The following is a 14,971-nucleotide window of genomic DNA, read 5'->3' on the forward strand; positions in this document are numbered from 1 at the left end:
TCCCCGGCGAGTCCATTCTTTTCCGGTTTTCCGGCGAGATCACCTAAAACTTCAAACAAAGTCGATCTCGCCGGAAACTGGAAAAAAAGGGACTCGCCGGGAAGGGGAAGTGGTCGGGGACGCTGCTGGAGTCTTCTGGGGTGGAGGCGCGCCGTCGCCGGCGCCGGAGGGTGGAGAACGGATGGACGTCCGCACTTTAAGCCGAGTGCGGACGTCCGCTCTACATCCTCTCTCTCTATATATATATATATATATATGAGTTGAAATGTTAGCTAATATAGTTGAGGAGGGGCCAATTTTGGGTTTTCCAAACTTAACCAAAACCCAAGGTTTCCCCTTTATATATAGATTAGACCTTTTCTAGAAGTACTACTTGATGTCTTATTCTTAACTGGACGCACTTCCTATTCAATATTTAAACCAAAGTTATGCTTCATCAGGTTGGCCTTGAGCTTGTGCCAAGGGACTACGATATGGACACTTCGTCTCCTTTTAGGAAATCAGATATAGTAAGCATGGTCCCTGTGTACAAGGTAAATATATCTTTGCTATATGTATAATATCACACTTCATTAAGTTTGATCGACTAATAGTCCCTTATTTTTTATTTGTTATTAAGCTGTTGATACTTTCTATTCACAGCATGTTGCCTGTTCCTCTGCTGATGGACGCACACTTTTGGAATCTTCTAAGACTTCTTTGGACAAAGGTAAACTGGAGGATGCTGTTAATTATGGCACTAAGGTATGTAATCTACTATCTTTGAAGATGTCTTTTTTATATTTTTTTATTACTAGACAATAATCTCTTAATGATCAATAATTGATCCAACTTTTACATAAATCTGGTAGGCGTTGTCAAAACTTGTATCAGTATGTGGGCCTTATCATCGAATGACTGCTGGAGCATATAGTCTTCTTGCTGTAGTACTGTATCACACTGGGGATTTTAATCAGGTATATGCTTTAATATTCTTTCAAGTTTCGAATGTTTAAAACAGTCTTCTTTTAATCTGGTATATGGTTTGATATTCTTCTTTCAGTCACACTGGAGAATTGTGAAGAACCAGAGAAAGAAAAGCAGATTACTAAATACTCATTGATTACAAAATAGATCTGGCTTAAATTTTAGAACTTTCGACAACTTTAATAACAAATAAAAGAAATTTTTTAGAACAGTTTAGTCAACCCTATTATGTGCAGTATCCTGATGGTTCATCTACAAAGTGCATCAATTAAATACCCTTTTAATGAACTTCTTAAACAAAAGTTGCCATCCCGATTAGTTTTGACTTGTGATTTGTGCTACGATCATTTCACAATGCTTTATTTGTTTATTATATACAGGCAACCATCTACCAGCAAAAAGCATTGGATATTAATGAGAGAGAGCTTGGACTTGATCATCCTGATACAATGAAAAGTTACGGGGATTTAGCTGTGTTCTACTACCGACTTCAACACACAGAGTTGGCCTTGAAGTATGTCTCCTATCTATACATATATGTTCATATGCGGCATCTTAAGTGATTTTAGGCTTTGCATATGTTAATTTGCTTATTTACTATGTGCATGGTTCCGCTTTTACCTGGTTCCATCTCTTCATTTACATAATCATGTTACTGTTGATCCAACTCCTCTAAGTTACTGTTAGATGTTTCACCACCATGGAAAGAACTATGTTGTCACTGTGCATGCAAACTAATTTTTATTGCCTTCTGATAGTTAGTTAGCAGATCACTATAAACAAATAGAATATCTCTCTCTCTCTCTCTCTCCCCTCCTCTCTCTCCCTCCCTCCTCTCCTCCCCCCTCCCCTCCTCTCCTCCCTCCCTCCTCTCCTCCCTCCTCTCNCTCTCTCTCNCNCTCCNCTCTCTCTCTCCTCCCTCCCTCCCTCCTCGTCTCCTCCTCCTCTCTCTCTCTCTCTCTGTCCCCCCCCCCCTTTTCTATCTAGAATAAATGAGGCTGCTGTTGGAGCTGCATTTAAGGAACAATAAAGATTTAAAGCTTTCTTTCTTTGTAATGCATTCTAGGTATGTCAATCGTGCGCTGTATCTTTTGCACCTGACATGTGGGCCATCTCATCCAAATACGGCTGCCACCTATATCAACGTAGCAATGATGGAAGAAGGTTTGGGGAACGTCCATGTTGCTCTTAGGTACCTGCATGAAGCTCTCAAGTGCAATCAAAGGCTACTTGGAGCTGATCATATACAGGTCTCTCTCTCTCTCTCTCACATTAATGTAGGTAATTCTAGAATGTGTGCATGAACAGAAACTAAGTAGGCCACAATTTCCCAAATATAATTAGAAGTAACAATTAACATCAAATAATATTCATCAGACTGACTAATTTATACTGCGAATAACTTGACACCTATTCCATTGTTCTGATGTTATAGTTTATTTTGACAGAATTTTTTATTTTTTTTCCAAATGGTGATCATATTTTTTCCTTGATGCTGATTCATTGATTTTTTCTGTTGTCCATAGCTTCTATGAACTGTACGTTTACTACTTTATGTTTGCATAACTGGAATCTCAGAATCTCTTTTACCCTCGTACTAGTTAAACGGCATAAAAAGTTTTGTGCTTTTGAATAATTAGTTTGCTGGTTAGAAAGCATGTCAGTATTTGGTCAATGTGATGGAAAGGCCAAAGTTGTGTTCATCACTGTTCGTCCATATGATACTTGGCTTGGTGTAGCTTGGAGTAAGTTAACTAGACTTCGATTTGGAGGAGTTAGGAATGTTAAGAACTGATTAGGGCTGTATTTGCATAAACTCCTCCCCTCTCCATTGATCCAAAATTTTGCAAATATATAAGCACAGGAAGGATATGAAGCGGACGTCCGCACTCGGCTTAAAGTGCGGACGTCCGTCCGTTCTCCACCCTCCGGCGCCGGCGACGGCGCTCCTCCACCCCAGAAGACTCCAGCAGCGTCCCCGACCACTTTCCCTCCCCGGCGAGTCCATTCTTTTCCGGTTTTCCGGCGAGATCACCCAAAACTTCAAACAAAGTCGATCTCGCCGGAAACTGGAAAAAAACGGACTTGCCGGGGAGGGGAAGTGGTCGGGGACGCTGCTGGAGTCTTCTGGGGTGGAGGCGCACCGTCGCCGGCGCCGGAGGATGGTGAACGTACGGACGTCCGCACTTTAAGCCGAGTGCGGACGTCCGCTCTACATCCTTTCTGTATATAAGCATACCTGTAATTTTGCTCTGGTACTCTGATAATTCTGAGATATTGGCCCAAAATGAATGGATATTTATGTAACCAAAAAAATGAGTGGATATTAAATCAGGGATATTGGTGGCTATCAGGGACATCTTGTTGATACGAGGGGAACAATTACTTTTTTACCTTGTATCTTTATTGACCACCCTAAAACAGTATATCTGAAACCTCTCATTTGTTCTTCAAGCGATTTTTCGTAATTTCCTCAACCATTAGCCAAGAGATTCATTTTGTCACTTTGGTTGTCCTTTGTCCATGAACATCCTTGCTTGCATCTGTTTGTGTTTACAAATATGCACCATGAGTAATTGCATTGATGGATTTTGTACATCTTTTAACCCATACTTTTTAAACTTCAGACTGCTGCTAGCTATCATGCCATAGCTATCGCACTTTCATTGATGGAGGCCTACTCGTTAAGTGTTCAGCACGAACAGACTACCTTGCAAATTCTTCAGGCAAAACTTGGGTCTGAGGATCTACGCACACAGGTAATATTGGCTTTAATGTTTATATTTCAGTCTCATATTTGTTTGGTTAACCTTTACTGATGGATATCTCTATGTTTTCTAAGAGCACACATTTTGTCAACCAGTTATCTGGTGGGTACTCTATTAAACATTACCCAATAGATATCTATATACCTGAAGTCATATAACAATTAAACATGAATCTCGCACTTGTTCCCGCAGCTTATTTCTTTGCAGTAACTTTCATCACCACATGCGTAGCATGTGGGGATACTTTATATATGTATAGTTGGGGCGATGCTTAATTTGTATTAATTTATATATCAAATGTTCTAGGATGCGGCTGCATGGCTTGAATATTTTGAGTCCAAAGCTTTGGAGCAGCAAGAAGCTGCACGGAATGGTACTCCAAAGCCAGATGCCTCAATCTCCAGCAAAGGTCATTTGAGGTAATAACAAAAAGCAGAATTAAGCAACTTGGCAAATTGATAGTTGTTATATAATGTGATTTTTACTTCTAGGCGCTCTAGTACATTTGTCAAGGCATGAATCAGAAGCATAGTTTAATGAAAATTGAGGAGTTGATGTGTTAAGGTACATGAATCACAGAGGCTTAGTTTAGTGAAAATTGAGGGGTTGTTGTGTCAAACTGGGCCAGTTGCCATGTTTAATGAAATTCCATTTCTTTTTATTAAAAAAAAACAAAAAAAGCAGGTCCATGAACAAGGACGGATGATAGTGAAAGGAACATGGGCTATTGCCCATGTGATTTTTTAGTTGCTCTTAATTTATAAGCTTAATTAGGTTAAGCTAAACTATATTATATGAATTTCAGCCCACCCACTTTTGAAGTGAAGGTAAATGCAAGTATATTGAATTAGCCAAATCAACAAGTCGTTTCTTTTAGAAGATTCATAAAGTATAGTTTTGTAGATTTTCTCTTTTGATATCAACAATTACAGGCAAAAACTTTCTTCTTCTTTGATCAGTGTCTCAGATCTTTTGGATTATATAACACCAGATGCTGATATGAAAGCAAGAGAGGCCCAAAGGAAAGCTCGTTTGAAGGTCAGACTCTCCTAACCAGCTGATAAGTTTGAAGAGAGGCTGTTATGTTCTCTCTTTTTATTTGTTTATTACTGGAGAAATTATCTGACTGATATCAATTGGGATACAGGTAAAAGGAAAACCAGGTCAGAATGGGGAGGCTGTCTCTGATGAATACCAGAAGGATGAAAATTTGTTACCAAGTCATCCTGTTGCAGAGAATTTAAGTGATAAAGAAAACAAGTCTGAAGCACATGTAGCAGAACCTAGGAATGAGAAATCTGATTCACGACTATTTGAGCAATCAATTAATTTTGCTACAAGTGATGATCTGGCACAAGATGACACCTCAGATGAAGGCTGGCAAGAGGCTGTTCCTAAAGGCCGGTCACTTATAGGTCGCAAATCTCCTGGGTCGAGGAGGCCAAGCCTTGAAAAACTGAATACGAACTTTATCAATGCATCCCAGCCAGCAAGATATCGAGGCAAGGCCAATAATTTCACATCCCCAAAATCAAGCCCAAATGAGCCTGCTTCTTCAACTGGACCTGGTCTTCCAGTGTCAAAGAAGTTTGTCAAGAGTGCAAGCTTCAGTCCTAAGCCAAACAACTCTAGCACATCAGCTGCTGGAGCTGCTGATAGATTGCCAAACCCAAAGTCAGCACCATCTACCCCAGCTTCTGTTGATCAAGTTGTGAAGTCTGTAAGTTCAATCAGTGTTCAGTCAGCTGGAAAACTCTTTTCCTACAAGGAAGTTGCTTTGGCTCCACCTGGGACAATTGTGAAGGCAGTGGCAGAGCAGTTACCGAAGGGAAATCTTCCTATTGTACAAACTTCTCAGGTGGGCCTGGAGACACCTACAACAGAGGTCACTGTTGGTGAAGTGACAGCAATAAAAGATATGAAGGAAGACAAAAATCAGAAACCCACAGGAGAGAAAGAGATTGTGGTTCCTGAGAAAACCCCTTTTGTTAAACGAGCAGCAAAAGTGAAGGACTCTGTGGCAAAGGAGTCCCTAGAAGTTGTAAAGCATGCTAGTGTTGGAGTACAAGTTGAAGCTGAAGCTGTAGAATTAGAAAACCCTGCTTTTGAAGGCTCAGCATTACAGACTGTTAAAGTTCCTGTTCCTGGGGTTGAGATTGCTGATACTTCCCAAGGTCCAAATACCACTGCTTCTGAATGTGGGCTGTCAGAAGTCCTAGGGCCAGACAGTTGCCTGAGGACTTCCTCTGTTTCAGAACCTCCATCTGGTTTAACAGAAACTGGAACCGATAATCCTTCTAATACAGAGGAGGGAAAGTCACGTGATTTACCCAGTGGCGACGTAGTTAAACCAGTGCCAACTGATGGGGAAAAGGTAGATGAACAAGAAACTGGAAAGGAGACGAGCAAAAAACTGTCTGCAGCTGCACCTCCTTATAATCCATCACTCATTCCAGTTTTTGGCTCTATTCCGGTTCCAGTTCCAGGTTTCAAAGATCATGGTGGGATTTTGCCCCCACCTGTTAATATTCCTCCAATGCTAGCAGTTAATCCTGTCCGCAGGTCACCTCATCAGTCAGCAACAGCAAGAGTTCCTTATGGTCCACGACTGTCTGGTGGCTATAACAGATCTGGAAGTCGGGTTTCACACAATAAACATAGCTTTCAAAATGGCGAGCATACTGGGGATGGTCCTCCTAGAATTATGAACCCACATGCAGCTGAGTTCGTACCTGGCCAACCTTGGGTTCAAAACGGCTATCCAGTGTCTCCCAATGGTTTCTTGCCTTCCCCAAATGGTTATCCAGTGTCTCCGAATGGATATCCGGTATCACCGAATGGTACTCCGGTGATTCAAAACGGATCTCCGACATCTCCTGTCAGTTCAGACGAGTCATCACCAGTGGTGTCTGCTGATATTGGTGTTGGAGCAAGCACTGAAGGGGCAGCAAAAGAGACTGATGATAAGTTGTCAGTACAAGTTGAATGTGACAAGGAACCAATTGAAGGAAAGCTGCAGGAAGAGCAATCTGTAGATAATGTAAATGTTTGTCCTGAATTTGAAGAGAAGCCTATTGATACCGATACTGTTCCTGGTGATACTAGTGTGGAAAAGGAGGCTAGCAATTTAGTAGTTGAGGAAAAACCAAGCAAATGTTGGGGAGATTATAGTGACAATGAAGCTGAGGTCATTGAGATTAGCAGTTGAAGAAGGATCATGAAAATTTTTCTACTAGTATACCAACCAGTTCACAGCTTGTAGTTGTGTACAAGAGAAGCGAAATACAAAACTGGGTTGTGAAGGGCCAGCAGTAGAGAGAAATTTTACAGTGAAGTGAAACGTGTGTCGTTACCGACTACAACCCTGGTGAGTGTGAATACTTTCCGATAACAGTCTTTGCTGCAGCGTGGATTGAGAATGTTTACATGAGAATTCAATTGATAGGATGGCATGCGAAAGAAATATGCCCCGAGTGCCTTGAAGCCTTGGTGAGTAAATCATTGGTGGCTCAAATTCTTTTCCTTTTCAATTTTTATTTTCTGATATAATTCTATTCTTGTTAGCTTTCAACTGATAATGAAGAGAACCTTAGGATGTTTAGTTTAAGCATGTACTCTCGCAGATGTTGATTTGTTAGAAAGATCTTGAGACAATAAAGTTCAGTTTACTTCTGTAATAAGTTATTATTGAATCTAATAACACTAATGGGCATCACTTTGTTCTGATGGTATGTATTCAACAAATGCGAGTCGGCAGATGAACTACTTCTTGTCATTCAACAATCAAAATGACACAGATTAGTAAACTAGCTAGCTAGAGTCTAGATCCAATCGTGTACTGAATCGAATGACAATCAAAATGACACAGATTAGTAAACTAGCTAGCTAGAGTCTAGATCCAATCGTGTACTGAATCCAAAACAAACGCAAAAAGAAGAGGGAATGAAAACAGGTATAGCAACATATATAGTAAACACAAATCCATTTCTTTTTTGGGTCAGCAAACACAAATCCATCAGAAGATGTGAATTATTCGATCACACATTTACTCGAATTTCGATAACATAAAGTTACATAGACAATTTAAATAAATAAAAAAAGAAGAAAAAGCAACAATCCTAATTTTCTCTGCTATGACACTTCTGATTTTATTCTCTCATAATCAGCATTTTTACCACTTCGTCTGCAAATTAACTGGGTTGATGGAGTCATTATGCCTACTGCTTGGGGGAGGTCGCCTTGGGAGTTGGGGCTGGAGGGCATGAAACTTCTTCGGTTGTCCATGTCCTACCTTCTTTGGAATTGGAAGTTGTTAAACATGTCCAGTTGTTGCGTTCTGATTCTACGCCTCCATTTCCTTGCGACGTCTTTGAAGAACTCATCTTAATTAATTGGAGTATATCAGAGAACAAATAGCTACTAGATTCTGGAATTAGAAGTTGATGAGAATAACACAGCCAAGGCCTCATTATATAGAGCTAGTTTTTCCTTTTCTAAAGACAAGAGGAATTGTAATAGAACTAGGAGAAATCTTTTCAAGCATGATATAGTTAATAGTATTGCTCAATCCAGAAAGGGAAAAAATCCTTATTAGAATAGGAAATAATCTAAAGACAAGAGAAATTGTAATAGAACTTGGAGAAATCTTTTCAAGCATGATAGTTAATGTATTGCTCAATCCAGAAAGGGAAAAATTCCTTATTAGAATAGGAAATAACATCATGAAGCTACTAGATAGAAGTATGTTATTGCGTATTGATCTGAAGCGGAAAGGGAAAGATCTGGTGGAAGATCTGATGGCTGTGTCTCGCAATATCAAATTTATCGGGTTTCCAGCGTTCTGGCATCCTACTAGGAATACAAACCTGGAATTGTACTAAAAACCATCTTTCCTTGTTAGCATGAATGAACGATGACTGTGACATTTCCACCAAATGTGAATTCTGCGAACAAACATAGATTTACATATTGTATGAGAAACTCAAGGTTTTATTGAAATGATCAATCCAGCATACACAGATATACACAGAAATTCTTCTACAAAAAAAAAAAAAAAATAAACACAGAAATTTCTTCATGACTATTAACTAAGCAAAGAGCATTTCGTAATTTTTGTGCGTACTTTTGCAATGTCAATGTTTAATTAAACAATGCTACAAAAGGGAGGAGGCATTATTACCAGGTAGGCACGTAAAAGAACCGAAACAAAAGCCACAGCTTTGCGTAGGATTCTGCTTCGACCGGTTCAAAATCAATTATCCAACCTTGACTTTCAGTTAACCTGCATATATTTTGTTCCAACAATTCCTAAACCTCCATTCAATAGTTTTAACTACTGCAATAGTATCCGCATTTTACCAAATTCATAACTACTAAAGGTCATCTACAGTCTAGATAACAGATTCAAGGGGTTAGGAAGAGAGAAACAGGAGAGTGAGGGTAAACTTTAGATCGATCATGAACTGCCGGAATCAGGAGTGCTCACATGAGCTTCTATGATCATGTCAAACAGCGACAAGTGTGGCCTGTGGATCACATTGTACCGATCCCAACTTAACTACCTTTAAGGCAGTGGCGGAGGCAGAACCAAGCATACATGGGGGCATACTTTTTTCATAATATTCATAACCCCAAATCAATACATGATTTTATACATCCCTAAATTTCAGCAAGTCCATACATATACAAAAATGGCTTCTAACACATCAGGGAACAAGCATCTTCCCAAAAGAAACACAAAACAGTAGTTTCTTATGGGAGCTCTACATCTGGACTATAATAAAATGCACATGGTATAACCAGACTTGTCACCAAGAGCTGGTTCACTTCATAATCAAAAGCTGCTCAAGCTAGTTCGCTCCATAACCAAAAGCTGCTCAACTTCTTTCTCAAAGACATTGAATTGCTGAATGTGAAAATAGGTTTAGTATGTTAGTTTCTAGGTAATATGACATGATTTAACACTACTAGCAATGGAAAACTTAAACATCCATTTGTCTTGTAAAAATTAACATTCAAAAAAGAACAAATGCACAATAGTAATTTTTATACCTACAAAACAATTTAAGCCAGCTATAGATGTCCTCTATGTGTAGCCATGTTTTGGAACCTTTGAATTATAGCCTCATTATCAATATCATTGAAGATATCCTTCTCAAGGTACACAATTAAGCTATCATTTAACCACTGATCTCCTATTCGATCTCGCGTTCTATTCTTTACAATGTTCATGGCAGAGAATGCTCTTTCAAATGTAGCTGTTGCAACCGGAAGTACTAGTGCCAAGGTAATGAGCTTATAGACAAACATATATGTCCTACTCTTTCCTGTCTCAACAAGTTTCTGTGCTAGATCAGAAATCCCATGCAAGTCTTGAAACTTAGTGTTTGATTGCATGTCATCGATATATATATCTAGCTGTGACTCCAGTAACAATAGCTCAGTTGTAGAAAAATCAGTCGGATAAAAGCTAGCAAGAAGCATCAAACGTTCCTCGTTGAAAGCAGAAAATGAATAATTCGGACTCAAACATGCAATACAAAGGAGTAGCTCTGTATTATCCTCATTGAAACGATTGTTCAACTCTTGAAGTTGGAGATCTATCACAGCACAAAAGAAATCAAAATGATAATAGTGCAAGTTTGTGATTTCTGGACTTTTCCGCTTTGATTTTCCTTTACATATATGCTGCTCACTCATGTTGGGAACCATGATATTCTCTTTGCCACAAAAAATAACAACTTGGTCTAGTAAAGAATCCCATCCATTATCCCTCAAATTCTGCAACTTTCTCTTGCATATTTTCACTAAATCCATTGCATTTATTATATCTTGATCATCTTTTTGCAATGCTTGGGACAACTCATGACTAATACCAAGTACAATCCTCATTAAATGCAAACTGAATATGTAATCAAAAGATTGCAATAACCCCAATGAAATGTATGCATTATCTTTTTGATCAGAACCTACTTTGTCATTTGCAATTTCATCTAGCACATCAACTCTGGAAGGGAACAAGGCTATAAAGTTTATGAGCGTACCATAATGTGAGCTCCAACGTGTATCGGTTGTACATTTAATCTCAATTTCTTGATTTAACCCTCTTCCACTTGGAAGTTCTCCAACTTTCAATGCTTGAATAACATTAAGAGCCTACTTTTCTCGAAGAATGTCTCGACGTTTGGAAGAGGCACCAACAATATTCACAACATTAGCAACTGATGTGAAGAAAGCACCTATAATACTATGTTTCTTTGCCACAGCCACCAAAGCTAACTGAAGCTGATGTGCAAAACAGTGGACATAGAAAGCAGTGGGATTATCCTTCAAAATAAGTGTCTTTAAGCCATTCAGTTCCCCACTCATATTACTTGCTCCATCGAAGCCTTGACCACGTAAACTTGATATGCTCAGTTTATGCTTACTAAGCAATTCATCTATAGCTTTTTTGAGTGTTTTGGCAGTGGTATTAGCAACATGTACAATGCCAATAAAACGTTCAATCACACAACCCCTTTTATCCACATAACAAAAAATTACAGCCATTTGCTCTTTTATAGAAACATCTCTAGCTTCATCAACTAGAATGGAGAACAATACATTATCCATGTCTCTAATTATAGCATCTGTTGTTTCAACTGTTGCAGCATTTACTATCTCTTTCTGAATTGTTGGTGATGTCAATTTGAGGTTCGCTGGAGCGTTTTTCAATGCCACAGCTCTAAGTTGTTCATCATGATCAGCAAGAAATTGTAAAAGCTCAACAAAGTTACCTTGATTGCTTGAATTTTCTGACTCATCATGGCCCCGGAATGTAAGACCTTATCTTAGAAGGAACCGTATATATTCTACTGATGCAGTGAGTCGAATTCGATAATCTGTTCTGGATTGCTTATCATTCTTGTTGATGATATTTCAAATGTGTTGTCTTTCATTCATGAGATCTTCACACTTTCTCAAAGCATGATTATGGGCACTGTTGAGGTCTCCGACATGAACATCTAGCCTTGATTTCTCCTTCCAATTCCGATAACCCTTACTACTAAAAGCATCACCACCTGCTTGATCTCCGAAATTAGTTTTAAATAGGTAGCAACACAAACAATATGCACAATCCTTGTCTATACTATATTCCAGCCAGTTAGAAAAATCATTGAACCAAGCAACTATGAACTTTCTATACTTAGCTCCACACTCGGTCTTAACAAATTTGTGATTTAGGCTGACAAGGACCCCTTTGCAAATATACTCTTCGAACTTGGTCTTGAATACTCAAAGGGTAGTCTGAAATTTTCTTTCGCAATCCAGGATCTGATGGTAGCTCTGACAAATTTATCTCTGCCTCAACACGAATGTCCTTTGATATTTCACAATTTGCAGGGGGTTGCAACATGTCTGATTTCCTTTTAAAGAACCTTTCCATGACTTCTACACACAACTTTCAAGTTACAACTGCATCAAATACCAAAGATTCAAAGTGTAAGTTATGGCAATTCAAACAAAATCAATTCCTAGTTCTCAACAATCTTCCAATCAATAGCAAAAAACAGAGCTCAGCTCCGCTAATAATAAGACTATCCCATCCACACAGAATCAATACGAAAACAAACGTAGACTGCTACTCAATCAATCATTCAATCAAGATATAAGATAGAATCCAACCTCTTAAATCTCTTACTGCAATGAGCTGTGACTACTGTGTTTCAGAGAGATGAAAAGGTGATTGATTCTAATATTTGACTGTTGGCTTGCTGCATGCAGAACAGAACAGAGTCACAGAGAGATGATGACAGATTGACAGACGCAAATATTGAAAGAAACAAGTGCATGCCTCTCATATCAATTTCGATATCGTTTTGATCGAAAAGAAGAATTGAGCAACATAGAAAGAAAGAGGATTAAAGCCTTAAAGGCAGTACCTGTTCAAGCTGTTCTACCTTAGACTCTGGGTTTGGAGAATAGTTGGCTACTGAGGCAGAGGCACTGTCTGGTTTGGGGGTTTTTCCCGATCAAAACTGTGTGTTTGGGACTTTGGGGGCTTGGGGCTTTGGGTGTTTGACCGTGTTTCTTCCATATTTGTTTGGGTTCTGTGTTATTGAGCAAAAACCAAGCAATAATAGTCAATTATTTGTTGGATAGAGTACAAGAGAAGCTTCCTCTTTTTGGTTGTTGTACGGGATTATGGGAATGTGAGATATGTGGGGATACAATATCTAAGACTAATATATTGGTGGGGGTTTACAAGTAGCATGTGTGGGCACAGATAGAAGTCATGTGTGGGCACAGAGAGTATAATAGCCTACTATTGGTGGGATTTGTCAAAATCTGGTGTGGGCAAAAGGCCCACAGTCATCCTGAACTGCCTCTACTTTTGCTTTAAGGTGTTGGATTTTAATCACAAAAGACCTTGGTACAATTAGGAATAATCTCACTTATAAGTTATATTTTATTTGTCACTTTTCCAATGTGAGATCTCTCCTCTCCAACAAATCGTACGTAAAGGTCTTCCAACTCCAGAGTTCTACACCCTCCATATTCAGGAAAAAGTGTCTGAACAGCCTGAACTTATGTGATAAAAGGGAGCCTGAGATTGTTCAAACTGCAATATTGCTCCCAGTACCAGCTTAAAAATGAGCACCTCGCCTTAAAACACCCTTCCTCGACGATAAATTTCTCGGTTCAAAATACTAGTACTGCGAAGTTCGCATCAGATGAGGTAACATCTTTAATAGGAGGACACACTGACCTGCTGGCTGCCGCATCTGCAGAGGCAGAGATTGATTTTGATGAAGATGAATGCAGCTATCTACTTGGAAAGTCTGGAGAGGTCCCATTACCAAAGAATCAGTGTTTAGTTTTATAGAACTTACCAAGATTTTGCAACTGTTCTTTCAATTCCCTAATTTTTTTTTTTTTTTTTTTTTTTTTGAGGTGGTTTCGTTCACTAAAGGCATAGGAAAGAACCCAAGAAGAGTGCATGCTTGTTCCCATTGTTTGCTTTGCTTGTTGCACACTGTTATTATGTTACATAGTTGTATTTCTTTTCTGCTCGATTAAAACTCATTTTCAGTCCATTTTCTTAGATAATGGCACAGCATATGTATGAGAATTCTAGTTTAACTTTGAACTTTTAGAGCATTGACACAAAGTTAAGTGTTTGGGGATAGTTTAAAATATGCCAAAAGCTGTTATCATCACACTATAAAGAACAAACTCATCTGAGGCCAGATAACCTAGCTTGCTTTTGGGACTGAGTTGTTGCTGGGTTGCATATAAATAACTTTCTGACTTCCCAAGTGGAAATTCAAAACTCTTCTGTTGATCTATGAGTTCAAAGGCTTTCGGTACAGTACAATCTTATTCCTGCACTGGCTCTAGTGGTCGAGTGCTGGTAAAAAACTGTGACATTAATATCCAAAAATGTCTACCTGACTATAGATTTGATCATTGAAATTGCGACATACAAAAATACCAGCATGCATTGACTAAAACCATGACACCAGCATAGTAAAGTAATGGTGAGCAGCACAAGTTCTAATTTTTGATTCCAAAGCACATGCAAACATAACAAAAGACACAATGACAGAATATCATTGTTAAGAGTCCATGACTTCGGAAGTTATTAGCATTACACTAGAACCATGACCAACCTCAGGGAAGTTTTTCCTGGCCAGTGCAAAGTTGCAAACTCTGCAATTGTTGCATAGTTGGGACCTGAAAAGCAAGGTTGTAGTTGTGAATATCTTCCTCATGTTTCAAAGCATTACCTCCATATAAATCAATGTGCACTATGTGTATATATATAACTATAAGTGCTTATTGCTTAATAATCAGGTTTTCAAACATTGATGCAAAGTATCCAAAACATTAGCAGTGAAATCAACTTGCAGTAGAAAAGTAACAAAAATGGGACCTCTGGACCTCCATTTCAATATAACAGAAAGCCATGTGACATTTAAATATACAAAAAAAATTATATGCATGTGTGATTTTAAACATCATCAAAATTTATAATATATATATATATACACACACAGTCCGTTTCAGATACGAAGATTTCCCTCCGTTCTCCACCGTACGGCGCCGGCGTGCTTCCACCCCAGCAGACTCCAACAGCTTCCCCGACCTCTTTCCATCCCCAGCGAGTCCGCCGAATTCTAGTTTTCCGGCCAGATTGACTTTGTTTGAAGTTTTGGGTGATCTGGCCGGAAAACTGGAATTCGGCGGACTCGCCG

The 14,971-nt window shown here is 39.0% G+C and overlaps 3 protein-coding genes across 3 annotated transcripts in view; 1 reads left to right on the forward strand and 2 right to left on the reverse strand.

Moving 5' to 3' along the window:
• LOC101313381 overlaps positions 1-7,176 on the forward strand; it is a 13,547-nt gene extending 6,371 nt beyond the window's left edge. The window contains exons 15-24 of the mRNA XM_004291568.1: positions 441-533; positions 643-744; positions 852-956; positions 1,347-1,480; positions 2,033-2,216; positions 3,594-3,725; positions 4,041-4,153; positions 4,694-4,772; positions 4,882-5,700; positions 5,761-7,176. Coding sequence (XP_004291616.1) covers positions 441-533; positions 643-744; positions 852-956; positions 1,347-1,480; positions 2,033-2,216; positions 3,594-3,725; positions 4,041-4,153; positions 4,694-4,772; positions 4,882-5,700; positions 5,761-6,942 — 2,943 coding nt within the window. The 3' untranslated portion in view covers positions 6,943-7,176. The remainder of the gene's footprint in view (positions 1-440; positions 534-642; positions 745-851; positions 957-1,346; positions 1,481-2,032; positions 2,217-3,593; positions 3,726-4,040; positions 4,154-4,693; positions 4,773-4,881; positions 5,701-5,760) is intronic.
• A 2,630-nt stretch (positions 7,177-9,806) lies between these two features.
• On the reverse strand, positions 9,807-12,159 carry LOC101306410 (zinc finger MYM-type protein 1-like). Its single transcript, XM_004293027.1, has 3 exons — positions 11,964-12,159; positions 10,894-11,557; positions 9,807-10,740 (listed from the first exon to the last, which is right to left on the reverse strand). The coding sequence occupies exons 1-3, from the start codon at positions 12,157-12,159 to the stop codon at positions 9,807-9,809; spliced, it is 1,794 nt and encodes a 597-aa protein (XP_004293075.1).
• A 2,145-nt stretch (positions 12,160-14,304) lies between these two features.
• The window catches only part of LOC101313672, a 4,059-nt gene continuing 3,392 nt past the window's right edge, over positions 14,305-14,971 (reverse strand). Inside the window, exon 6 of the mRNA XM_004291569.1 lies at positions 14,305-14,450. The gene's annotated coding sequence lies outside the window, so the exon portion shown is untranslated. The remainder of the gene's footprint in view (positions 14,451-14,971) is intronic.

This window comes from Fragaria vesca, linkage group LG2, assembly GCF_000184155.1.
Source record: "Fragaria vesca subsp. vesca linkage group LG2, FraVesHawaii_1.0, whole genome shotgun sequence".
Taxonomy (NCBI): Eukaryota; Viridiplantae; Streptophyta; class Magnoliopsida; order Rosales; family Rosaceae; genus Fragaria; species Fragaria vesca.

Bases quoted from the DNA above. Each gene is read 5' to 3' on its own strand.
- LOC101306410 (XM_004293027.1), bottom strand. From the start codon at position 12,159: ATGGAAAGGTTCTTTAAAAGGAAATCAGACATGTTGCAACCCCCTGCA. The intron at 11,558-11,963 runs GTCAGCCTAAAT...TTCTAAGATAAG, and splicing joins ATATTTGCAAAGGGGTCCTT to GTCTTACATTCCGGGGCCAT. The intron at 10,741-10,893 runs GTAGGCTCTTAA...GTTCCCTTCCAG, and splicing joins CGAGACATTCTTCGAGAAAA to AGTTGATGTGCTAGATGAAA.